Below are 26,207 nucleotides of genomic sequence, written 5' to 3'. Positions count from 1 at the left end.
CAGCTTGAACCAACGGTGCTGTCAAGTCCATCTTCTTGCCCACCAGGCCACCAAGGCCCAATAGTTATTAATGTACAACTTTCTTTGTAACGTGACAGCTTTTCGTAGAGCAATAAACCTCAGTCAAACTTTTAGATTAGTATTTTTTGGAACATCAAGACGTTCATACACAAACATATACACCTACACATCGGAAATGCCAGTACCAAGTTTAAGAATCGGGCAAAATGTATATAAGGTGTAGTACATGAAGGAAAAAACAGATTTTATAGCATTAACCAATGAATTATACCAGATAACCACCACATCAAACCATCATATAAGTAGTAAAAAAATATCTATGTCACAGATGCTTCAGTTTTGGTTGTTTTCTACGTGTACAGAATATATTTTAGGCAAAAATGACTAAATTGGGGAAAATAATGTGCCACCCATTGCCTGATTCTTACACAGAATGGTACTTAATACGTTATAAGGACTTTCCTTTTGACTATAACCTAGAGTTTATCAGTTCAGTAACTTTGTTATTACTTCAATCCCATCATACTGTATCTGTATAAATCCAGGTATATCAAGAAGGATGTGTGATTTTTGTATCGAAGACAAATTGTACCGTGTGTACCAGGCTTAACTTTAACATCTTAGCCAATGTAACAGAAATGCCATTAGGTAAAACTTTACAAACAAAAAAATTGAAATACATTGTACATTATTTCTGCCAACTGGTCTGTGACAACACAACATTAAGTTGTAAGAACTTGTTTGCCAATTCAAGGTTAATTAAGAAACTTACGAAAGAATGATTTTTGTAAAAACACTTAAACACACACATTCTTGTTCAAAACTCATAATTATAGGTTTTTCTTTGATTCATATGCATCGCTTGACTCTTCAAATGTGACTAAACTTGTGGATGTGGACGGAATAACCCCAGGCTTATCTTAGAAAACGTCTAATTACTTCTTAAGATAAAAATCAAATGTACTTCATTAGTTAACGATATTTTTCATTCAGATAATTTTTAATGTTCATTTCCGTTTGTGCCTTCCAATGATCATTGATCAAGAACAATTTTTTACTTAAGCGAAAGAATTCATAATTGAATGTACAAACAAATTATGATTTGAAAACAAACAGCAAAAACAGTAATTTGGTAAAAAAAATGACCTATGTTTAACGAACTGGTTCAGTTCAAAGCAAGTTCATTGACAAGTTTTGCCTTTCAAAGAAAATGTATCATCTAAATTCTGCAAACAACTTTAGCTTAGATCTTGCTAATTTTCCCATTTCCATCACTTATCTAGAATTTTTAACTCATCTGATTGGTGTGACGTGCATAGAGAGTCAGACAGACAGATGGACATACAAGTGTTGACGTACCTCTTTCAACCAAATAGTAGGGTGATGCATTTAAGAGCTAATTTGCACCGTACAAATTCAATATTTTAACGAGTTTAGCAAACATCTTGTAATATATTATGAGTCAACTGGGTGCATGGAGCCTGAAACATAATCAGATTGATATAAATCATTACAGATCTGCTCTATCAATCAGGTCCCATAATTATTTATACAAAATGAACAAATTATCATTAACTCATGCATAAATGTTAGTAATACAATCTCTTAACTTATTCTACAATAATTCAAGTTATCTTATCCCGAAATTACTTACGAATTATAGCACGAAATTAGAACCAAAATTCCATTTGATTTGATAAGCTTTTGATAAGCATTTTGTAATTAGTCGTAGCAATTTTCTATAATAAGCTAAACTTTTCCTTTAACACTTTTTCAATTTTTTAAAATTGTTTCACGACTTTGAAGTTTTCGTGTAATTGTTTGTTTTTCTACTCACATTAATTTGTTCTCCTCCATGTTCTGATATTTTGTTTGCAGTGCAAGCAAAAAATTGTCAAGGGCAAAATATTTATAGAGGTAAATTCAGTGCACATGCTTTATTTCATAAAAGTAAATAAAAGTTTTGAAACAGAATGGTACATAGTTTTTTATATGAACTTTGACCCTGCAGAAATAGAAATGAATTGTATTCAAGAAGTTGTTTTTAACCAAAAAAAACAGTGTTTTATATGAAGCAGAGACTGCACAACTGAATTATTATAGCAAAATTATTTCTTTTGACCCTAACCTTTGACCTAATGTTTCACCCAAAATGTAAAATTTGAGTGAAAAATATATGAAGGAAACTATATATTTGAAAAGGAGACAGTCTAAGCAATTATGTTTGCTACACACCTTAAATTTACCACAATATGGAAGAAATCATTTTCTCTTTTTGACCTTTAGGAAAAGTGTCTCATTTTCGCAGAGGAAATACTCAATTAATTACAAATCATGAGTTCATTCCATTGTTTTAAATTTGTCAATGAATCAACTGGATAGCCTCAGATGTGCATACAAACAAAGAAACCCAGGTCAGTTGATGTTAATAGAGCTGTCACCACAAATTTCAATCAAATCTGTCTAACAATCTACCAGCCAATTACTTCAGTTCTGATAAACAACACTCCCCTCTTTATAAACACCCAGAAATCTAATCCACTTCAAGTGTAGCAGAAAAATTTATTACATTTGTTATGATAAGTTCTACCACAGATTGTATTTTTGAATTAGGTCCATACAAGATGTATCAATCTATGCAGTTTTCTGATTCAGAAATGTGGCGGGACATGTCGGAATTGGTTTATTTGTCAAATGCTTTATTTTTATAAGAAAGAAGAAGAAAATTGACATTTATGAATAGTGTAAGTATGACTTGGAAGGATGGTCACTTTGTGACTTGATGACAAGTATGAATAATTGTCTCTCTTGAGTCAATATTATCTCCCTTTACAATGGAGCACTGCTTCAAAAGCAAGCATTTTCTTTGAAAATTAAAGCCTTTCATTGAAGAAATTCACTCACATAAATTCTTTGGGACACAGAGACTGTTTTCCCCCAAGGCCATGTCTTTAGTGATTTTGTCCCACAAGACACTGCCTGGCTAAAGACAAGTTCCAAGACTGGACAAAGTTAGGACTTACCAGCGAGACACCAATCCAAAACTTTAAGTGGACTTCTTTCCATATCAATGATTGGCCTATCCTTAAATATTTTAATTTCTACCACTTAGCTTTTCTGCCACTTACCTTTATAAAATCGAATTGATTTCTAGAAAGTTTGGAAAATGATGTTTGAATTTGTTCAAACAGATTATATAATTTCATGGCTTTAGAACAGGTGTCCAATCTTTCAGATTTAAATGTCAAAAAATAATTCACAATTTGTATTTTAGTTACATAAGAATTGTGTTTCCTCATCTTCACACGATGTTTCTTAATTAAAAATAAACAAGACCAATATACAAGAAAACTTTGCTACAATATTGTTTCTTTTGCAATACTTACTAGAATTACCTTTGAAGGTTAAAGAAGAAAGGAGAAGGGAAATTCTTTGTACTGAGAAGAAATTGCCAATATTGTTCATAGATTACTCTAAAAATCTAAAATGTTCTTTTTTTTTTCTTCTTTAAAGTTTTTGAAAAGCACACTGACATTCTGATATCAGCAGGAAGAGTTATCTCTCCATTAATGGTAGTTATCTCCCTTTGGTCAAGAAAAAAGACATTACAGTTTTCAATAGAGGCATTAATAGTTGATAGACTGATTTATGATTAAATGATTACCCTTCAACCAAATGATGCTAAATTGGCAATGAAAAGTGGCACAATGCAATATTGTAGAATCAGAATGAAGAGGACTCACTCCTCAATAAACAAAATGTGATGAAATAATCATTTGAAATGAAAAAGGCACATTGTAATATTGTAAAATTAGAATGAAAAAGACGAAGCTCTTCAGCAAACAGCTGCAAGTAGCTGTATTATTCAAACCCTAATAAACACATCCATTTCCTTTGAGCAAGAATTCACTTATTTACATAAAACCAAATTCATACCAAAAATTTGCTAATTAAATATACATTAAACGCAAGAAATATATCTAATAGAGAGAAAGTTATTTGTATCCATTTGTGATATTTCAAATGAAAAATACACTTTCAATTAAACTATAAAGGAGCGTTTGACTTCTATTGTTTACACAAATGACAAGATGCCAATAATTGAAGGGTGCGCTCTATTACAAAATGATTCAGTGTTAATGAGATATTATGTATTTGCTGGGAGGTATTTAGATTAGAATAGGATAAATTTACATTTACTGTCAAAATTGTTTGATTTTATTCATATGGATAATTAGCTCAAAACAATGCAGAATGAGCGTAGATTTGCAACAAAATTTATACCTCAGTTCAAACTGTCAAAAATTTATTAATTTTATATAAACAAATGCTGTAGACCATTTATTTTTGCATTTTGTTTAAAAATCATAGTTTCAGCAATGTTGCATATGCTTTTTCAACAATAGAGCTTTTGAAATTAGATATGTTTATATGTATATTTCTAATAATAAGACTATTTTTTTTTCATATTTTTACCGCCATAATAGAAAATAGAAAATGAGAAATGAATCAAAGAATGGCTATGGATGAGCATGTGGCATCTAAAAAGCCTAAAAAGGTCAAATAAAAAATATTCCTTCCACCAAAATAAAAAAAAAAGCTTACATGTCAAACAAGGATTTTATTGGTTATGGCCTCAACCTATAATAACCAATCAACTGCAAAAAACATACTGTACATGTATGTCTATAACTTAGTATAAGGTATTGCCATATTTCAAGCTTTAGGCCAGGCTTACAAATAGCTGTTTCTTGTAACTTACCAAATATTCTTGGATCATACTGGAAATCAGTGTCTAATCGACTCTTCTTTAGCTTCTCCAATGTATCTGGGCTGGCATGGATGGAGGGGCTACGTTTTGGGGGTCTTCCTGGTCTGGCACTGTAAGAAAAGATATAAAATTTAACTCACTAAGTTATCAAAGAAGCAAAATTAAGAAAATGGAACCTGATACAATTATTTCACACTACAAGAAGATCTTTCATTTTCTACAGTGCCATTTTTGTCAAGTTTTCTTTTATGGAGTGCATTTAAAGTACTCTTATCTACTAGATTTAAAATGTGATAAAAAAATAAAATTTAATGGTATTAAACATACAGGCCAACAAAGCAATGGGATTGAAAAAAATTATAGATACAGTGAAACCTGTCTAAACCAAATCCTTTTTGGTGATTGGTCTACCATGGTTCAAAATACATTTAATCTGATACAAAGGGACTTCATATTAAAGTGTCTGGAATAGATAGGTTTTTAGATTTATCAAAACCTGGTTTAACAGGTTTTTAGTTTCATCAAGGCCTAATTTGACATGGTTTTAGATTTGTCAGAGCCTGGTTTGACATGTTTTTAGATGTGTCAGGGCCTTGTTTGACAGGTTTTTAGATTCATCAGGACCCGGTTTTGCAGGTTTTTAGATTCTTCAGGGCCTGGTTTTGACAGGTTTTTAGATTCGTCAGGACCTGGTTTTGACAGGTTTATAGATTCATCAGGGCCTGGTTTTGACAGGTTTATAGATTCATCAGGGCCTGGTTTTGACAGGTCTATAGATTCATCAGGAACTGGTTTTGACAGGTTTACAGATTCATCAGGACCTGGTTTTGACAGTTTATAGATTCATCAGGGCCTGGTTTTGACAGGTTTTACTGTATAAACTAATAGAATTTAGTTACTTTTTTAAGCTTGACCTTATGTTAAAATGCAGGAATATATACAACTCTACAAGATGGATTTTTCTATTTACATCAAAGCCAAATAATGCATTTCTTTGCTTTTTTAAGGTGTACTCCAGTCAAACACTTCAAGAATGTCATTACAACCTGCTTCAGCATAAATCTCATTAATTTATTACCTAGAAGGAGTTGTCTGAAGTATATGCCATATTATTTACTGAAGAACTATTTGTAGTTTGTCCAAGGATTCCATAAATTCAACATTTGTCAGTAAGGTACACCACAATTAGTGAAACATCAAAGAAGCTTTAATTCTGGTGCCATTTAGATGTTTATGTTGAGCAAATAAGTTAAATTACTTGAAAAGTCAGAGGATGATTTATTCAAATTTGAATAAATTCAAATAAATTCCAATAAAATGTGGGTTATGTTTTATTTACATTATAAAGTAAATAAAATATAAAACATTTCATGATTATTTTAAACCTTTACAGCTAAATTTGGAAGATAAATACTGTCTTTATTTGTCTTGTTGTAATGGAAGATTGCATTTTATGTGAGACTCCACATGAGAGTTAAAAGTCATGGAACTCATTTCTTGACACTTAAGCCATTTTAGACCTTTCAAATGAATTTGTTTCAAGTAGTTAAGAGATTACGGGACTACTCTACCAAAGTGGAAATGATGGACTCACATAGTTACTAGTATACATGTATGTTTTGTGGGGTGAAGAACAATCCTTGAAAAATAGTTCCTGGTTAGAAGATTGGTGAAACACCCTGATGTGTCCCAGTTAACACTGACAATTTTTTGGCTAAAGAATATGGGACCTTACAGTTCCATCTCTATACCAAAATGCTCAATAAGACTAATGTTAACTAGGTATGCAGGCAAATATACATGTAGTTCACAAAAATACATGGGATTTAAATTTTTGTACAACTGACGAAAGTTTAACTTTGCATAGTTTTTTGGCGAAGAAAAAATGTGCAGAATAATGGATTCCATATGAACAGCACCACAAAGTTTTACAATCAAGATTTCCAAGCTCCATGCAGCAGCAGACGTTCGTTTCCTCTGTCACCAACTGCTGCTGACAGACCTTTCGTAATTCTCAGACATAATTACAAATCAACTGTCGTTTTACCATTGGATAACGTCATCATAATATCATTCAATTTTCCCAGAGTTTGTAAGAATCTTGCATTTTCTGAGAGGATTGACGATGTTTGCAGCTTGCAAGATTTCTTGAACAGAAACGAAGAAAATTCGATGCTACATTTTCTTAAGGTGAAACACTCTGTTTTGCAAAGTATAGCCTCTAACAAACAAACAGCTCTACCTTAATCATATTACATCATGTGTCTGGACTGATTGTCCGACTAGTTTTGATGGAGGATACAAAAGACTGGGGACTGTAAAGAAATAAAACTATGAAAATTTCAATGCATTAAATTTTGATTGGATTTTAAAAAAGTTTCTTTTAAATAAGGAAAATTGAAGCATCGATTCGCAATGGAACTTAAACTGACCCTATACGCATATGATCAGTTCCAGCGAATCTCACCATTTTCTCAGCCATGTTCACTCTTAAACTGCAAGATTTTACTAAACAAACTGCAGCGCGTGTCTTTGGATTCCGGAGGTTAGAATTCATTGAAAAAATAAATAACCTTATTTAAAAAAAGTTAATACTTTTGAGCAAAGTTTTTTTTTATAAAACTGAGTAAATAATAGCATAGGAAGCTCTTTTTTTTTAAATACGTGGATCCGCGCCTGCAAAAGAAGTGTCATTTTTCTATTAAAGTAATAGAAAGTTAGCGTTGACATTATTTTCAAATGCATTTAAACTTATTAATGTACAGACAATATTTGATAAATGCACATAATGATAGTCATATAACATGGGCTATTGACCTCTCTTCGAATGTATTGGCATAATACATCCCAGCTTCTCGTGCATCTTTGTCACATTAACAATTTCATTTCAAATGCTGAATGGTTCAAATAGCTGCTCATTAAATAATGCATAAAGTTCTAGTTTTAATCCATTCTTGCAATGAACTTTGAACTGTTGATGATAGCAAGATAGCCTTATAGTCGAGAAAGGAAGGATTTGAACTTGTGAAGTAACCACTACCAATATCTTAATACGAAATTTCTCGATTTCAATAAGTTAATTGATAATTTTTTAGCAATCAAGCCCAGATTTACAGATAATCATTCTGATTTGCTGCTAATATCCTCTTGGTCTCGTAAATTTCAAATGTTTAAAATGTCAGGACATACTTCATTTAAAAAAAAAGTCGCAAATACAGAGGGAGAGACAGCTAAAGAAAAAAGTCACAACTTTTTTAAGCAGCAGGTGTCAAGCCACGTTTTCGTATCTGCATTACAATGGACATTTTAACAAATGTTACAATCGGAGAGAGCAACATTATCACAAGACACGTTCTGGTAGTTAATTCTGTTCGTCAAATAGGGCTCCAATTATTGTCAATAAGATTGTAACACTTAAAAATGCTCATTTAAAAAGTATAAGTTTACTTTTTGAAAATTGAAATTCTTTTGTCTGAAAACCCTTTGTGGGAAGATAATTGTATTCCATCGAGCATTCTGGGATTTGATTTGAATGTTTAATTTTATTGTAATGGTGAATGAAAATATTCAACGTGATTCAAACTTGCAAAACGGAGCAATCATCTCCTTGTCTGCCCGCACGCATTATTAATTCGACACCGCCTCTTGTCGCTTAAATCCATTCGATAGCCTATCCAAAATTACCATAAATAAATCGGTATCTTTTGTCACAGATGCAAAATACTTATTGAATTAGTATAAAATATGTAATTAAGATTGCTATTACAAGGAGGGTTTGACCCCAAATGAAAACTTTGCAGCTTTCAAATGTTAAAAGATACACATCGTATGCAGACGCTTGCACATATGATAAATATTTGAATATTTCAAATGGGAGAAACAACAAAAAAGAACCATTTTCTTTTTATCTGATCGAGTCAGGTGCCAGGTAAGTGATTGTGCTATCAATCTAGTGTGATAGCCAAGAAATATTCATATGTAACATAATTCTGTATAACGCTGTTCCGAAAAACCCACTAACATTTTCCTAAAGGGGGTATTTATATCGAGTACCTTATAATCATCAAGAGCGATATGCGGCGGATGTGAAACAAAGGGGGTAAAACATTCGCACTTCCCTTGACCTCTTCCATTCCCAACCCACCCCTACATCAGTTTTAAAACAATAATATAAAAAAAGTCGCTCACACTTGACTCTCAGTTCCCATTCTCCTAATTTGCGCTTCCCGGCCTTCGCCCCCCCCCCTCACTTATTTTACACTGTCCATAGGCAATTAATCTTGAATTTGATATAACCATGTACCATAGCGATCGTGATTAACCCAAAACTATCTTCATCTTTCTCGCAATATGTGATTTTAGCCTATCTAAAAACTAAATTTTGATGTATGAACAAGCAAATCAGAGGCGAATCCAGACACTTTGAAAAGGAGGGGTACCAGTCGAGGTTGCTCGGGGAAAAAAAGGGATGCTAGGACCCTATTTGCAATTTTTTTTATTTGCAATGGTTCCGCCACTGTAGATGGACGTTGAACTTGTTGATATGAAATGGAATAATGTACCTTTTACTAAAGTAAAATAATACTGATGGGGCCATTAAATTTAAGTTATCGGTTACATAACGTTTTGCGATGAATGAATTTCTTATCTGAAGTAATAAATAAAGGCAAATTTTAATACTGAGAAATAATACGCCCAATCTTAGTGCAGTCGCAATTAACTTTAAATCAGATCAACTGTCGTCGGAATTATCTCCCCTTTCGTTAGAAATCCGAGTCTAGTTCTTCGCAGTGAATTATATCTTAAGTTTTAATTTTATGAATGGTGACAGTTGACTTTGTACCGAAGTGACACTCATAAAAAATAAAACAGTATGTTTATTTGACCGCTTTACACCTATTTATGCCTCTTTTTGTTCCGACAATAAACAAATACCCGCTTTTTTAGATTCTGAAATCGGATCTGTGTCGAAATTTTTCTCAATTCTTTGTAATTGATTTTTAAATCATTTCAAACCATAAAACAGAATGAGCTCTTCTTTTAAAACGGTGAAAAACGATGCCCCTTCTAAAGAAATATACATATGTAAAAACATTCGACTCGTCAAATTTATGAACTTTCGACCTCATGGTATTTTTCTTAGCGTTCCTCACAAGGATTTCTAATTGGATTCGAAATAAAATTCGGATACACCCAAATAGTATCAGTTCAACGATAGAAATCTTTCAATTAAATACCATAAATTATACCACTAATTTAAAGATAAATTCGACAGTTTTGAATAACACAAATGTTGAATTTTATTAACAAAGATATGATGTATTGTAATAGGAGATTTAGTCATTTGCGGTATATCCAAAACTATTATGTTTCTACGAAAAAATAGGATCGTTAATTCAGCTGTCGGATTTCAAATTATTAAGTGCATCCTATTTTAAAAACAGTACTTTTATTGTTGGCCATCCTAATTTTTGTTTTTGGGAATCGATACTTTCTTTTTTATTATTATTTATTTACAATGTCACCCGATATTCCGAATTCGAAGTTGAAATTTTCACGGTTTTAACAAATTTTTAGTAGAAGTTTAGTCAGCAGAAATGTCCATGCTACCTCTGAAGGAACTTCTGCCGTCAGAATCAAAACAAAACTTTATAGACAGCCAGTTTATAACAACAAAACATTGAATAGAGAGAAAAAAATAATTTTAGAAAATATATTTTAAAAAGCTTCACAGGGCGCAGCTTGATACGATCGAAGAGGTCGAACCCTGAACAATTAAGCACATATGGGCACACCATCCAAGCATGATAAAACTCTGAATTTGGATTGCGATTACAAGTAAATTAACTTTTTTGACACATGAAAAGACTTTTTTGCGGTCATATCAAAAACCATAGCAATTCATCAAAAAAGCAGAAGGTTAAAAAAAGAGTATGGAACAGTGATAGCAAACAACAACCACCATATAAATCGTATTTACAGGCTAGCTTGTCCTTGTGATAATGTCAGATTATGCAATCTTCAGAGCACAGATATGTTCGCTGCCTTAAAGTTTTTACACATCGGCTCTAACCACTCCGTTTATGAAAATTAGTACACCGGAAAGTGCTGCGCATGTGTGTGTCCTTAAAAAAAATCATATTCTGGATAACAAGACTATTTACCTAGCAGATTGATAAGTACAAAATCAGGAAGAAGTTATAAGGTCGGCGGATGAGATCGTGATTTACAAATGGTACCTATAAATAATTCAAAAGATATAACAAAATAACGAAAAAAAATATTTCGACTCTATTCGTTGGGAGATCCTTGCATTAATAATCTCGGGAATAATAATAGCAGGATCGGTTTTATTAGGAAGGCTAAATTAAACGAAGCTTGAGGTGAAGAAATGTAAAAATCGTTGTCACTGCATCTTATTCCTTGAAGTCGTCGACAGAAGCTGGCTTGTGTACGATTTTTGATTTATTAAAAAAAATAATTTTGATTCTGACGGCATAAGTTCCTTCAGAAGAGGTTTGAGTAAAGATGTTTCAACGGATCCAGTTATATGACTCAATTTTGTTACACCTTATCTCGATGTTAGTGTTTTTCTTCTAATTCTACAGACTTACCTAATGGATTATGTCTAATTCAAAGAGAAGATAGAATAATTTTTTTTTAGAATTTCAAATTACATGGCTTATATGTTTTGTGAAGTGGGATGACTGCGTTATAGAATTTGCCAGGCGATGATTGTAGCTTTATAAGCAATTCGCATGTGTAGATAGTAGAAAAAGTAGTAGGATAATTGAGAACCCCTTGAAACCAGTGGCCGTCCGGAGGTTGGACTCCTCCCCTTTTGATTTATTTCTTTTATTAATTTCGTGCAAAATCTTCGAAATAAATGAGCGAATAGTAGTTAGGATCCTTCTTTCAAAGTCTCTCAAAACACCCCTGGAAACTCAAACCTTTTCGTACCACGTGTGCAGAAAATTGACAAAATATTAACAAAGGATCAACTGTCAATCTTTCAAATATTTATAACTTGTAAAAACCTGTTGTTTCTGTTGAATAATTTGATTAAATACAACTAAAGCTAATTAAGATAGAAATTCGATATGAATTGGAATAATGATTGAAACAGTTTGGGTAAATTGATTCGCGATTTATTTGTTTATCATTCGTTTGTTAACCAGAAGTATCAATTCTGGCGCAAAATTTGACACAAAACAAATGAATATTCTCTAAATAAAAACCACTCAGACAAAGAATAAAGATCTCTGCTTGGCTGCGAAATGCACATGCGACTATTTAGACTTTTCACACAATTAAATGATAACAATCTGATTCAATTTACATGGTATGAATAAATTCATTTTATAAATACAAATAAAATTATTTGTATAACAAATAATGCATCTATCATGTTTCTACCGATTGTAACTTGACTTCGAAACATATGTGATCTTACGTGGTAATCCTACCATCGCCACTAAATTACGTGGACATAGCCATGACAAAAAAAATCAACCAAGTGTACATAGAGAAAAACTTACGGTAGCACGAAAGTTACATTTTATTGTTGCGCAAATAAGAGAAAGTGATAAATTTATTGAGAATAGTAGTGAATAGATACAAATCTAATTATGTTTAACTTAGAAACGGACATGCACAGGACACTGTCAAATTGAGTCGAATACGGAAAGGCATGGTAAAGTTTCCGTTTAGCTAAGGAGGGTTACCGTTTCGTGACTTCTAAGTAAACAGTGCAATAAGAGAACTCTATATATCAAAACGTTTTGTATTTAATTATGCTTTTGTGTTCTTCCTATACCCATTATGAGGATTGTTTTTTTGTTTAATGGTAGACAACCCGATGTTTATTCTTACCCTTTCCGGATAACTCATTCTATTTGAACGCGTTGAAGAGGCAAACGTTCAAAGAAAACACCGGGCTTCAACTATTTATGCAAATAAAGAATTAAGCGGTATTTACATCAAATTAAATCACGAAGGCTTGCGCTGTCTTGTTTTTATTATGTAGATAAACAAAAAGAAATTGATTTGGTTTAGATATCATTTTAAATTTCCTTATTATATTTGATTATAAAAACAGTAAACATGAATGTCACTTAAAGTGAACGATCGTCTCTTTATAATAGCAATCACTCAAGGGAGGGGCTTTTGAGACAAAAATTTTAATCGAACCTCAATCTTAACATTCAATATGTTTATATATCATTTATATGTATATTCGTAGAGTCAAATTGTAAACGTATTAAATTTGTAAAATTTGCATTGGCATTACTTGTAGGGCTAATATATCCAGACGCCCCCTGGATCAACATATGCTGTCTTAGAAACTTTTACCCTACCAGTGCATCTGGTCCATGCTCTTAGTTTTTACAGTCCAGTTTTTTTCATTTACTGTTGTTTCTTTGTGCGTTTTATTTCGGTTATTTCATGCTTTTTGTTATGTGTGTCTATTTCCTCGTCCAGTCTACACCCTTGAAAATATTCTTTTGATTACAGCTGGAATCTTGGTTCCAATGAGTACTCTTTTTCTTAGATAAATGTTCCGTCATTTTTCTTTCAAAAGGAAGCGTTTTAACACAGCATTAAGGAACATATGACATGCTTTGCCGAAAAGCTTGCCATTTTTCCAATTAAAAGTTGTAACCACTTGTGACCATCCATGGCGCTTGATAATGAAAGTTTGCTTGTAGGCTCGTGAAACAATATGAGATAATGTTTCATAGAATTATAAAAGTCTTCATATTTCTCCATGGTCCACCCTATAATTTGGCTAAAGGCTATTTCGTGGGAACTTTTTTCTTTCGGTGTTTAAATTGTCAGTGGTGTCTTTTAAAGAAATAAAAATTATCTCTTTACGAACATCTGTCCCCTTAAAATGCATCTCAGAAAACGAGACCAGAAAAATAACTTTGATTTTAATGCAGGTGGGACTCAAGTTTCAGTTGAATGTGACCAAATATTTGAATAGGATGAAATATAAAATGGCATGCTCTTTTGTAAAGGGGTACTCGAGACTGATATTTATCTAGTAATCTTACAACTTGGCATTGTTATGGGTGAACTCTGTGCCCCGAAAGGGCACAGATGCAACGGTTACTGCAGATGACAGAAAATGACATAGTCTATTGTCATCTCTAAAAAAGAAAAATGTCCATGTCCATAGAAAAGGTCACTGTTTATTTGTTCCAAATTTATTCTTTTTAAAATTCATCTTTTTCATCCGATAAATTTATTCGCATCTCTAACAAAAGAACGTTTCACATCTATGCATTCAAATTGTTAATGTTATTTTAAATTACAAAAAGTGTCATCTTTAAAGCATAGGTTGTAATTTTTTATGACAATAAATTTTACAGAGATAAATATTAGAAAAAGAAGACCTCATTTAAATGAATTTTTGGAGTGTTTTATTAAAATACTGTCGCAGCTCAGATGGTGTTTTTTGAAACCATGTGAAATTTTGCATTGAAATATAAATACGGTTATAAATGACATCTTTTTACGTTTATAAATACCTTTTCCTAGACATTTCAGTTTTCAAATCTGCCTGTCAAACGAGGTCCAGTTTTGGTATACTTTGAAATACGAAGATCATACATTACTGTGAGAAACAAAATGTCCATACGCTATGCGCAGTATTATATGATTAAACGTACCTGCTGCAGTTGTGAAATAAGTTCATTGGCGAAAATAACCTACATATGATGTGCAAGAATATTGAATCGTCAATTTTCTGTAATCTTTTTTTTTGTAACCCTGAACCTATGTAACTTTGTTGGCTTCGGGTGCAAAAAGGGGACATCTTTCCGGATACACCCAGAACTATACCTACTAGAAAACTGACCAAGAATGCAAAACAAATTGTTTATGGCTTAATTCAAATTAATATTCCTTTTAAGAAACCATCAAAATATATATTTTCTTAACATTAGACACTTTCAGTCAGAATTCAATCAAAGCGTCTCTTGTTTCTATAGTTCAATGTATTGTTCGTTTGTCATTCTACATTTGAACATGTTAAAGACTGGCAGATAGTCAAATAATTTTGAATCAAGAACGCAATTTATTATGATACAAATTAATTTTTCGACACAATTTATTGTACAAATGCATAAAAGGTGGCGAAATTGATGAAAATGTGACTCAATGTTTTTATTTATTCTTTTCAAACATTCTTTGTCCGACTAATTTTTTTGGATTAACATTTCGACGATTCTTAGCAGACGATCGTACCGCTTCCGCTCAACGATCCCATCCTGTGCGCGGTAATTGCTTCTTCTCGGGAGATGGAGACATTTTCTTAATAATCGTATTGAATTATTTCAAATCTTATTTGATTGCAGTCATTTAAATAAAAGATTTCATTTGTACATTTCAGTGATAAATTAGAAAGCATTTAGTTACGCAACAAATAAATGTGTCAAATTTGACTAGACATTCAAATTGGAGGTGTTATAAAGATGTATTCCATAAACGACAAAAGAACTAACATTTTTCTGTACTAAAGTTCACTGTTTAAGATACATCTACCTGAAAACTTCGTAGATAAGATAACTTTCGTGTGATTTTTTAAGTTTTTTTTCATATTTATAGAAAGACAGCCACTTACAAAAGCATGCAGACAGTATTAAGTTCGATGGCCATCATGACACCCCTTTTTCTGTTGTAGCACAATTGTCCCGTCGGTAAACTCGGCTGCGCCTCGATTCATATCATTATCCGATCCCAGAGCGAATACTTTAAGTAAATACCTTGGAGAAGCGAAAATCACACAGTTTGGTCTCCAAAATAAGGAAAAAATATAAAAAATACGAGTAGTCTACAATTCAAATCGAAGTTTGTCAACTAGAAAATGCACTTTATCAATTGTTCACATTCTGTTATCAAAACAATACCTCTTCTCGACAAATTTGTTAAAATTTGATATTTCTATTCAATGAAGTGTTCTTGAGTGGGTCATAATTTTCCTCTATAGCTACGATAAAACGTTTACCGAGGGGAGAAACGGGAAAATTTAGTCGACCTGCAGTACAGTTCGAAAAACTGTGTGGATATTTCTTACTGACAAAATGGACATGAAAATCACTTCCATGAATCAGGGTCGGAAGCAGACACTTTGAAATTTAGGGGTGCCAGCCGAGGTTCCTTAGAAAAGTGGGGTGCTAGAACATTATTTGCCCGTTTTTGTCAATTCTATAAATGACAATGACAAAATTTCCAAGAGGGGGTGCAAACCCCCAGCACCCCCTCTGGATCCGCCAATGTGAATTATTTCTAAAATACTTACCGTTGAACCTAACATTGTGCAAAATGCATAATTAAGGCTACAAACGAAAGTTAAATAAACACAGAAAAAGAGGCAAGATCAAGTTTACTAAAAACAGATACACTGCCAGCATTTCGTCCCTCTTTGCTTATGTTTGTTAGAATTGTGTATCCTATCATTTGAACGCATAAGAGGCCTTGTATGGGGAACAATAAGGAATCCCTCAACTGTGTTCAATCGAAAGATTTGAAAGAGGTTTTCTGGCTATCATTTTAACCAAATTTTGCACCAACTTTTCAAGTGAAGGGGTTTTAAGAGGTCGGACCATGCTCCCCCCCCCTCCCGGCAGCCTCTGCCTTTACCTTGCCATTAACCAATATCACTTTAAAAACATAAAAGTAACAAGACAACTTTTCCTGACAGTTTATCCTTGACGAACTGGCTGAGTCAACCGTATCCTTCCACTCTCTCGGTGCATACTAAAATTTGATTGTAGTTAAAACAATCACCGCTTTTTGTTTCGCAATTCTTGCAACATTCATTAAAAAGTCTGTGGTTTGTAGTAAGAAAACACGCATGATCTTACACTTACGAGACTTAGGAGAAAATCAATTGCGTACCCTAATCCATTTTGTCAAATGGTCAAATATTGAACCTAATTTTAAAATCACAATTTTTGATATGTCAAAATGAATTAATATGTCTTATCTGCCGTCAATATTACAGAGAGAAAATGGATTTATTCAAATCCTAAGTATTGGATAAATTTGAATGATTACTTTTCAATTTTGACAAGTGCGGTAGCTTCTATCTTTTCGGTTTTTGGTTCCCATCCTTGGGGGGTCTCAAATCTAAGATCATTCCAAATCATACGGTTATCAGAAAAATGATTGTAAATCAATGCGATTCCAATTCTTTGGTACAAATTTAGATATTAAATGACAAAGGAAACAGATAAATTTAATCATTAGAAGTCACTTGCTTCAATATGGTTGTTATGATAGCGCAATCGAGTTTATCTTTATCCGGGATTACCGGACATATTTTTGCAATGACATTTGTAACATAAAGAAGACTAACTTCTTAAATAAATTACCTACTATCTTTCTTAATATGTTAAGAAGATAAATTAAGGATGGAATTCATATAGAATCTATCACCGAAACTCTTCCAGGCCTAGTATTTCAAACGATGTATATTTTCGTGCAAATTATTTAATTTTGGTATAAAAATGCCAATTAGAAGTGTTGCTATGGTAACGGAATGATAATTGTTTAATTGTCAGGAAATATACGGAGTAAATATAAGAAAATGATTCAAGGGTATCGAGAGGTCGGTCCGAATCGTTTGTTTATGAGGAGAAAAGTTACAATTTGGCACGATGCAAGCGGCTATATAGGTTCTAATTTCGATAAGAATTATTAAAGAAATATGGCGTATTGACGCTTAATAATCGTAAATGATAAAGAATCATTAGGAAGGTGATTCATAATCTGTTTTATTGTACAGCAATTCAGATCCTCTGTTCTTATCCTGATAAAATCAAGGTGCAAGAAATAAATTCTACGTGATAACGTAAAAATAAGAATTAATGCCTAAATTAATGATTTCTTGGATGTGTGTTCACACCATAAATAAAACAATTTGTAAATATATGTTTTGGTTTAATTAGTTGTTTTCACGTTCTGCAATAATATTCGATATCCCAGTGATAAGTTTTTGCACAGGTACATTACTTCGCGAGTCAAGTGCACCTGTAATCTTATTATAAACTCGAAGTTGAAACTAACATTAGGTAGGCGATAATTCGTCCAGTACTTAAGACATAAAAATTGAAGAGAAAATCAGCGTCTCGAAGCATGTCCGTGCAAATTCACACAAAATCGCAGTCCTCCAACGAATAATCAGTACTTTGACATCAAATAAAGGAAAATGGCACTCTAAAGAACGAAGTTGGGTTTAATGTTACATTCTATATGTAACCATTTTTGTGACCTTTCGTAATTTGTAGAATTCTTTTTTATCATTACTATTATTGCGAATGAAAAATACAAACACTGTTACTATTGAATATTCATGACCGCCATGGCAGGCCTTAAAACTTGGAGGAAGCGAAATTACCGCTGACAAGATCAAATAGACATTAAATTCAGATTTATAGAAAAGTAGCTGTATTTGTATCAATCATTTCAACGTATAGGATTCTCGTGAACCGAATTAAATTGAGAAGCAAATTGTCCGTATTAAATTTAATTTGAATCGGTTGGAAATTTATTAAAAGTTTATTTACAAATGCAAAGCTTATCTTTACCCATGTGGAAAAGTCATACAATGCCTAGAAGTTTGTTTCGAATTCTAATATTTGAATTTAACAGAATCAGTTTAAATCAGCTGCAATATTTATTTAATTCTAATTCATTGGTAAATTTGTATTCATTTGATGCAAATTATATCAAATACACATTTAGAATTCAAGCTCATGATTTCTTCATTGTTAAAAATGAATATCGGTGTAGCTCGCAATCCCAACAGTCCTGAGACAAAATGATATGAATATATAGATTGATTATTGCAGGAATTTTGAAAAAAAAAACATTAAAAACTAACAGAATCGTACTACAATGTATTTGCAACTACATTAACTTTCAAATTTCTGCACATATTGGCAAACGAAGATGTTCATCATCGAGATAAAAGCGAATTTGAAAAATGTCATTCTAAAGTAATTAACACTTCACATATTTGTATTTACAAACGTAAGACAAAATTATAACGCAATGCGCAAACACTTGTGCAAATTTATTGGGCTTAAAATTCTTGTTTTGTGAGTTTAAGTCACAAAATCCCTAGAAACCTTTAAAACCTATTGCAATAAATTAAAAGTTAACTTTTCAATTACTAAGTTCTAGGGCTATCTTTCTATTCTTTTCACAAATAATGCAAACTCGTATTTAAGATTTATTAGCAAGAAAAGTCGTTGTTTCTATAAAAATTTGTCTGTTTATTGAAAGATTAGATATATTGAGCTTAATATATGATAAGAATTCATTGATAGATAAGTTAGGCCATTTCATTTTGTATTAGACCGATAAAATTTATCATAAATTAGAAATAAATATTTTTCGTATCTATATATTGCCAATTACGAGGAAATGTATTAATTATACATAATTTGACATTTGACACTGCTTCGTTCGATATCATGAAAGGCAAATTGTGGCAGCGGGAAATTATACGATATGGGTATAAATTTGACACTTCACCGGAACAGGGACCCCCTACCAAATATTTCTGACCTACCCACGCTGTGAAGGACATCTTGGTACTTGGTATTAGTTATCATATGCAATAAGAGTACAATTGTCAATTCTATTGATTGTTAGTTTAAAGTGCCTCTTTATCTATTTTAACGAGACTGGTCCATATGGATACTTGAGTCTTCCATATGAAACCCAACTGGAGGCCACGGACCGTCAGAATAAGGCAGTAAATGAAACAATATAAACACCGTTTGCTTTCGTAACTTATGAATTTTAAAATATGCAAAGATGTAGATTGATATGACTTGACAGTTTTTATTAAAATCATATGATCATGTCTTTAAGCTAAAAATCAGTTTAACGGATTTCTAACCTCAATTAAACACTAAATATCGATTAGATCTTTTTATGGAGCTGAACGACCACACGTATTTTTTTTTTTTTATCACTTTCTTTGTTTCAAATAAACATTTGTTAGATTTTTGTTGACATTTTCTGGATTTGTTTACAAAATATCTAACAGGTATCAACTGTAAATAACCAAATGGACTGCAATACAATGAGATTTATTTATTGGACTATCTTGAAATAAACAGAGATTAACTGAAACTTGAACACATATACACAAACAATATAGATCGAATACTTTTATAATTTCATTGATTTTCACTAGATTGTTTTTCTTTGAAATGTAGTTGGTATTCATATTAAATGGTGTGGTGGTTGAAATTTGAAGAAGGAAGAAAACAGTATGATTTGTTTACATTATATACATATAGCAAAAGTGTACATAGAAGTAATTGATTGAATAAAATATACACGTACCTGGAGTTTGTGCAATCTTCATAAAGTACGTCAAATTCTTTACAAGAGATGAGTTTGCATCGATTGACCCCAGGCTGTATAGCCCCTAGGCCTCTTAGGATCCTCACTTGTTCTACGTTGCACACGACAGGAGTAATATCGAGCCTCTTTAGCTTTGTATACACTGTGTGAAGTCCTCCAACTAGATGTTTCAGGAAAAGTTCAAAAGCTTGAGGGAGACAAATAAGCTCCCGACCCTCCACGACAAAAGCAGCAATTTTTGCCCCACGGTAGTCTATAAGCTTGCACACATTATTGTCCGGATTGTTTGCTACTGGTGGCGGAGAACTGTAAGAAGTCGGTTTATGAAGTTTGTTCATAAGACTGCTGTTGAGATTTAGAGCTGGCAACATCGTCCCGTGGGCTAGGCTGATTGTCCCGGGGGTAGTTCCGTGGCTAGAATGAGCTTGCGGCGGCGATCTTAGGTGTTCAACTTTGTGGGCCAAAGCTGGATCCATAAAAATTCTTTAAACTATGGATGCAACTGCACGCACAAATAAAGTCAAAAGTTAAATGTTTTTAACACTGATAAATACAATTGTAGATAAATGTATGTTTTGTGGGATGTCGTTTTCTTTCTTCTCGTAATGTTACAGAAGGCGATAATAGGCTAACAGTCTAATTACTCCTGATAATTCAACCAATCAGAAACCAACATCTTATTACTGACAACTCAGGTCCGCCCCCTTAAACAAAGATCGATTTCTTGAGCAAATACTGCATCAACTATAAAAATGACATTTGTTGAACGACTTTTTAAACATCCTATAGCGTTTGAAAGAAGTAAAATAATTATGTAAATAAAGATAAAAATAGAAACAAACACATTTCTCCAAAACATCTGATTGAAATCAAAAGGAACGCTCAAACGTAATAATTATCTTAAAACTTAGAAACGAATTTATTTACACATAGGATTTTAACAAAACTTGATAAACAACCGACTAAATATTTAATACTACATTTAGAGACAGAAAAACTTCCTAATTTGCTTGATAACAATTCTTTCATATTCTAGTAAATCCTCAGATCTACAATTTGTTATCTTTAGAACGAGAAAAATTTTGTATTTCTTCATTTGTGGCTAGCCCAAACTTTGCGATACTCTATCTTAATAAAGCCTCGATCTGAATGATAAACAATGGGTTTAATTATACACAACAATACTATTTCAATTTGTGGTGGAGTAATAAATACTTTTATCTTAGGATACTGGGACTACTTCGTGAGAAAATACCGAATGAAAGATAGCACTCAGTTCTGGACAAACATGCAGCTTAAATGTATTCATTTGGTTTTTTTATTCAAATATTGAATGTCAAGTTGATGTATAATTATTTTAGAAATTCGTATATTTATACATTTTCCTAAAATAAAAAAGGATTGACTATAAAGAAGAAGAAAATTATTGATACAACTGCATATATTTTGTTTATTATAATGTAGATACAAATAGTTGACCAGATACAACTTGTTAACAGAAATAATTACCGGTGTTAAATGATTTGAGGAAAGAAGCGAATCAAGAAGTTAGGTTTCCTTGACTAAAACGAGCATAATGCATATACAAATTGGGGAAAGGGGATTGCGAATTGATGCTAATTAATATGAATATTTTCCAAGGAAGATAATTCGACATTCAAGTTTAAAAATATACTGTTAGATAAATGTAATTTCATATTAAGCTAAAATTTGCCGCGATTTGTTTAATTATTAAATAACAAGATAATGATATATAGCTTCAAAAGTCAAGTGTTCGAGCTTTCATTCACAACCTTGATTCACATGAAAATATAACAAAGTCAGCAAAATTTCGACAACTTGTTTTGTTTTGTTTTGTTTTTAGCAGTTGAAACCATCCTTCTGATTTTATTCCTTGTATTAACATACAGACCACCATTTGCACCAAAAAGAAAACGAATTTCACTATTTATTCATATGTACACGTTTTAGAATATTTAACTTCAGCAAAATACATACTAGTATACCTTGATATTTTACCAAATACATTTCTGGTGAAGTGTGATTTTATGTTACACTACTGTAATGTAAATGTGCTACGAAATCTGTCTTCATTTTTATAGAAAATTTCAATGCTTTTTTCTTATATTGCTTTTCTTTTTGTCAAATTTTTTTACTTACGTCATTTATATTTATCACGTGGGAAAAGTTTTAAATTTTGGGGTGTAATGCCGTTTATTGTCACGTAGATCTTATTGTTATAAGCCTCTTGTCACAGCTTATTTCGTCAGAATGTATCACAAGTTTTTAAAATCTTCCTATCAAGTTCATCTGAAATGAATGATAGCCTGGCACCCAATATGCTATACATTGCAAGCTAAAGTTATGCGCATGTATCGATTCGTCCATCCAGAAGGCATGATACACCTATTAATGTTGCCTGTGCTCCCAGTAACCAAGAAAAATATACATGGTATAGTCGGACCCAAGCCGCCCATTTTATGCTAAAAAGTACTTGATCACATAAAAATTCATAGGAAAAATGGAAATCAACAGAGCGGATTCCTTAGGGTAGCTGGTACACTCTTTCGGAATTTCTGGAACCGCCACTACATGGTCCGATATTCCGCCTATTAGTATTGCTTAATCAAGAAAGGTAATGGTTACGTCCTAATTGGAAAGTAGATGGAGAAGAAAACTACTGAGTTTTTCTAACAGACGATGGAAGGCAAACGAGAAAAAACTACACACATCTAACCTGTTCACAGGGAAGACGAATTATGTAATCAGTAAGCGATTTCACAAAAAGTCGTATCAAGGTGTGTCCTTGTTTACATGTACGACTTAGAAAAAACTGATTTTATTTTTTTTTCAAGAGGGTTCTTCTTTATACCATTGATTTGAATTCTACTACTTTGTGGAAAGTAGGTATATTTGAATAATTTTCGACCATTGTGCTTTTGATTGAGTTATCAGTCCTGGAGTTGTTCATCCACACTTACATATCACTTGAACAAAAAAGCAGCAAATCTGATTTGCATTCCTTAATTTTGGAGTCAAATTGATGTTTTTATTTTTTTCTGGCAAATCTTGCTGCTATTTCATTCGACATTTTTCAATATGCCCATGGACCTAGATCCGGCTAGACGGCTTGATCCAGGATTATGAAATATATCATTTTCAACGAAGTATGGACATGCACAGTGGCGGATTCAGTGCGAGGGTGCAGGAGATTGGCACCCCTCCTTCTTATTGAAAATTTATTTGTCATTTTCATGTGTAAAAATGACAAAAAAGGAAAATAATGTCCTAGCACCCCTTTTTTGAGGAACCCTGGCTGGGACCCCTCCTTTTCAAAGGGTCTGGACTTGCCCCTGATGCATATCAAGAGCCAAGTACCTCTACACATGCATGTGATGTGAAAAGGCACGTAATATTGCTCTGAAAAAAAACTCTAAAAATCCTCAAAATGCATGCCCAACCAACAAACAAAAACGAACTACTTCGACAACTGCACGTCCCGGAGATTGTATCAGTACTTTCTGGCCTGAAACACAAGTTCAGAAGATTAACGAGTTTATGATGATGTCACCTTCCAGTAAATGTAGGTATAAAAATAGCATCAACGCAACCCTTAATGATAAAGCATGACAGACGGGCGAACGGACCCCAAAAGCCTAAATAATTGGACTATAGTTTAAATCTATGTTGTCAGGGTGTATGAAGTTGAATATAATACTATTTAGTTGAATATCGTATCTCAACGACTATCAGAGAAAGAGAACGATTCGAAGAACCACATTGGGACTTCCTGTGTGGAGTAGACCAGTGCTTCTGTCGAGCTCCGATTGTACGACACTCTCAGACTGAATATTTCAGTCAGCTAGCACAAAGCTTGGCTCCACCATACAAAAGGTGTTCTTACATGTCAGAACTTAAAGAACTTATTTGTGATGCACGAGGATAGTCAGTGGATGACCCGAGGGGAGGGGTTCCGGGATGAATGCCCCTAATCTTGATTTTTTATTTTTGGCAAAAATGAGCTAATAAGCTGATAATGCAGAAGCCATTTGATTTTCTGCTGGGTTTGGATATTTTTCGGAGGGAAACACACATTTATTTTCACATTGCTGGCGACATATCATTTTTTTCTAAAACATGACAAAATCCATAGCCCCCTCCCAAAAATCAAATGTTTGTTACATAATAACCTGGAATCCCCTTTTCTAGAACCCCTCTACTAATCCCGTCCTTTCAAAATCTCTGGATCCGCCCAAAGATAGCCAAGACCGTTAAGAATCTCTAGTAACCTCGAGTAGACAAGCGCATGAGTGATCCGGTATACAGTCAAGTTAGTCAGTGGCTTCACGTTAAGTGTAAATAGCCAACAACTGTTGTAGCCTAAGTATCGTGACACGATCAAGTGTGCTTTAACGTATATAGTGGTAGTGCAAACCATCGTCAAGTCGTATGTACAGACCTTATTTGGCTGACAAGTACAAAACACTTTAAAAAAAAACAATCCCTCCCAACTCCTGTGTACCCACCTCATCTAGTCAGGCTAGGCGTTATCAATAGGGATGACTTTCGTACGACATGAACCTCCTTCCACCCACATCACTTGCCTGCGTCGGTCGTAAAAAGTAAAGATTATATTGTATCTTTAAACGCAAGGTCCTTCTACTCAACGGACGCGTTAATAAGCCTCTCTCTCGAAAATTTGGTCAGCCCGGAATGAGCAATTATATGTATGCTTGGAGAAACCTTTTTTTATATACAAGATCGACATATATAAATTAATAACACGATTGCATTTGTTGGATTACTAGCTGATTCGAACTTTTTGGGGTGTAATATTAGTGAAGGAAACTTTGTAATGTCCGCTACTTGACTGTGTCGTAATTAACATTTTCATGACAATTGTTTTCAAGTGTTCATAAATATTTTTCTGATGTATTCAACAGGAAAAACAACGGATTTGCTAACCACAAAACGCGCATTTTCATAACAGATAACATTAATTGCTTGAAGAAGGGGGTTAAATTGGGGAATTGTCCCAAATTGCACTTGAGATGTTGAAAAATCATTATATTTTGACACCAATACATGGATTTAGCTAGAGAGGGTGTAGTACTTTTAAATATCTACCTGCAGTTGTAACCAAAACTGTTTTATAGCGCTTGTTTTGTTGTTGTTGTTGTTGTTGTTTTTTTTGTTTTTTTTTTCAGAGCCTTTCTCCGCTTGCTTGATGCTTTACGCTTTGGACAACCTCTTGGTTAATAAAGTAAAATAATTGTAAAAAATAATTGTAAAATAACAATGTCAATCTCCTTTCTGAGTTGGAACAATACAAAAGGCTCGTTTACCGGCCGTAGTGAAAATTTTATCATATATATGCAATACCATTAGAAATTTTGACGGAAGTGAATGTATATGTACTTTTTGTATTTATCATGATTGTTCCAAAGCTTAAATTGCGAGTATACATACTTACATATAAATGACTGTAACATGCATCCAACTGGTTTGTTTATCAGTGGCAAATATATTACATATATCAATTTATGTTAATTAGTCTAATTGCGTTTAGATTTAATCGTTTCAAGACAACGGGAAACTGTCGGGTCACTTGACAGACTTAGATATAGACAATTTTATTGCGAATCTTACATCTGTCACATTTCCGGAAAATAATCGGAAAAGTCGTAAATTTATGTACTTCGCAATTTCAAAAAATTGGATTTACATCGTAATAAATTCGAGATCATTTGTCAACTTTGGAGGCCTAAGATTATTCGTTTATAACAAAACCATGAACGTGTATTAATATCTAACAAAAATATGTGTTTTGTTCCTTCAGAAGTGAATAGGATTTCACGATCAGTCGAACTCTTAAATTTGCCTAACATGCAAACAAATCAATAAATGGAACTATTTTATAAACCACTAATTGAATGAAGTGAAAAGAAAAATACTTATTGAAAAAAAATTATGTCCGAAGATCGATATTTTTCTTTTTATAAAAACTTTGAACAATGTTTAAAGA

General features: G+C 32.9%; 1 protein-coding gene across 1 annotated transcript in view; it reads right to left on the bottom strand.

The window, feature by feature from the left end:
* Positions 1–25,788, bottom strand: part of LOC148605662 (dachshund homolog 1-like) — a 62,649-nt gene extending 36,861 nt beyond the window's left edge. The window contains exons 1-3 of the mRNA XM_088548884.1: positions 25,656–25,788; positions 20,162–20,684; positions 4,784–4,902 (exon numbers count right to left, since the gene is read on the bottom strand). Of these exons, the coding sequence (XP_088405010.1) occupies positions 4,784–4,902; positions 20,162–20,658 (616 nt within the window). The 5' untranslated portion in view covers positions 20,659–20,684; positions 25,656–25,788. The remainder of the gene's footprint in view (positions 1–4,783; positions 4,903–20,161; positions 20,685–25,655) is intronic.
* Positions 25,789–26,207: the final 419 nt, after the last annotated feature.

The sequence above is a fragment of the Perna viridis genome, chromosome 10 (genome assembly GCF_037379345.1).
Source record: "Perna viridis isolate PV_CMFRI_1.1 ecotype Kerala chromosome 10, ASM3737934v1, whole genome shotgun sequence".
NCBI lineage: Eukaryota > Metazoa > Mollusca > Bivalvia > Mytilida > Mytilidae > Perna > Perna viridis.
Note: the sequence above shows the minus strand (reverse complement) of the source record. Positions and strands in the feature narration are given on the sequence as shown.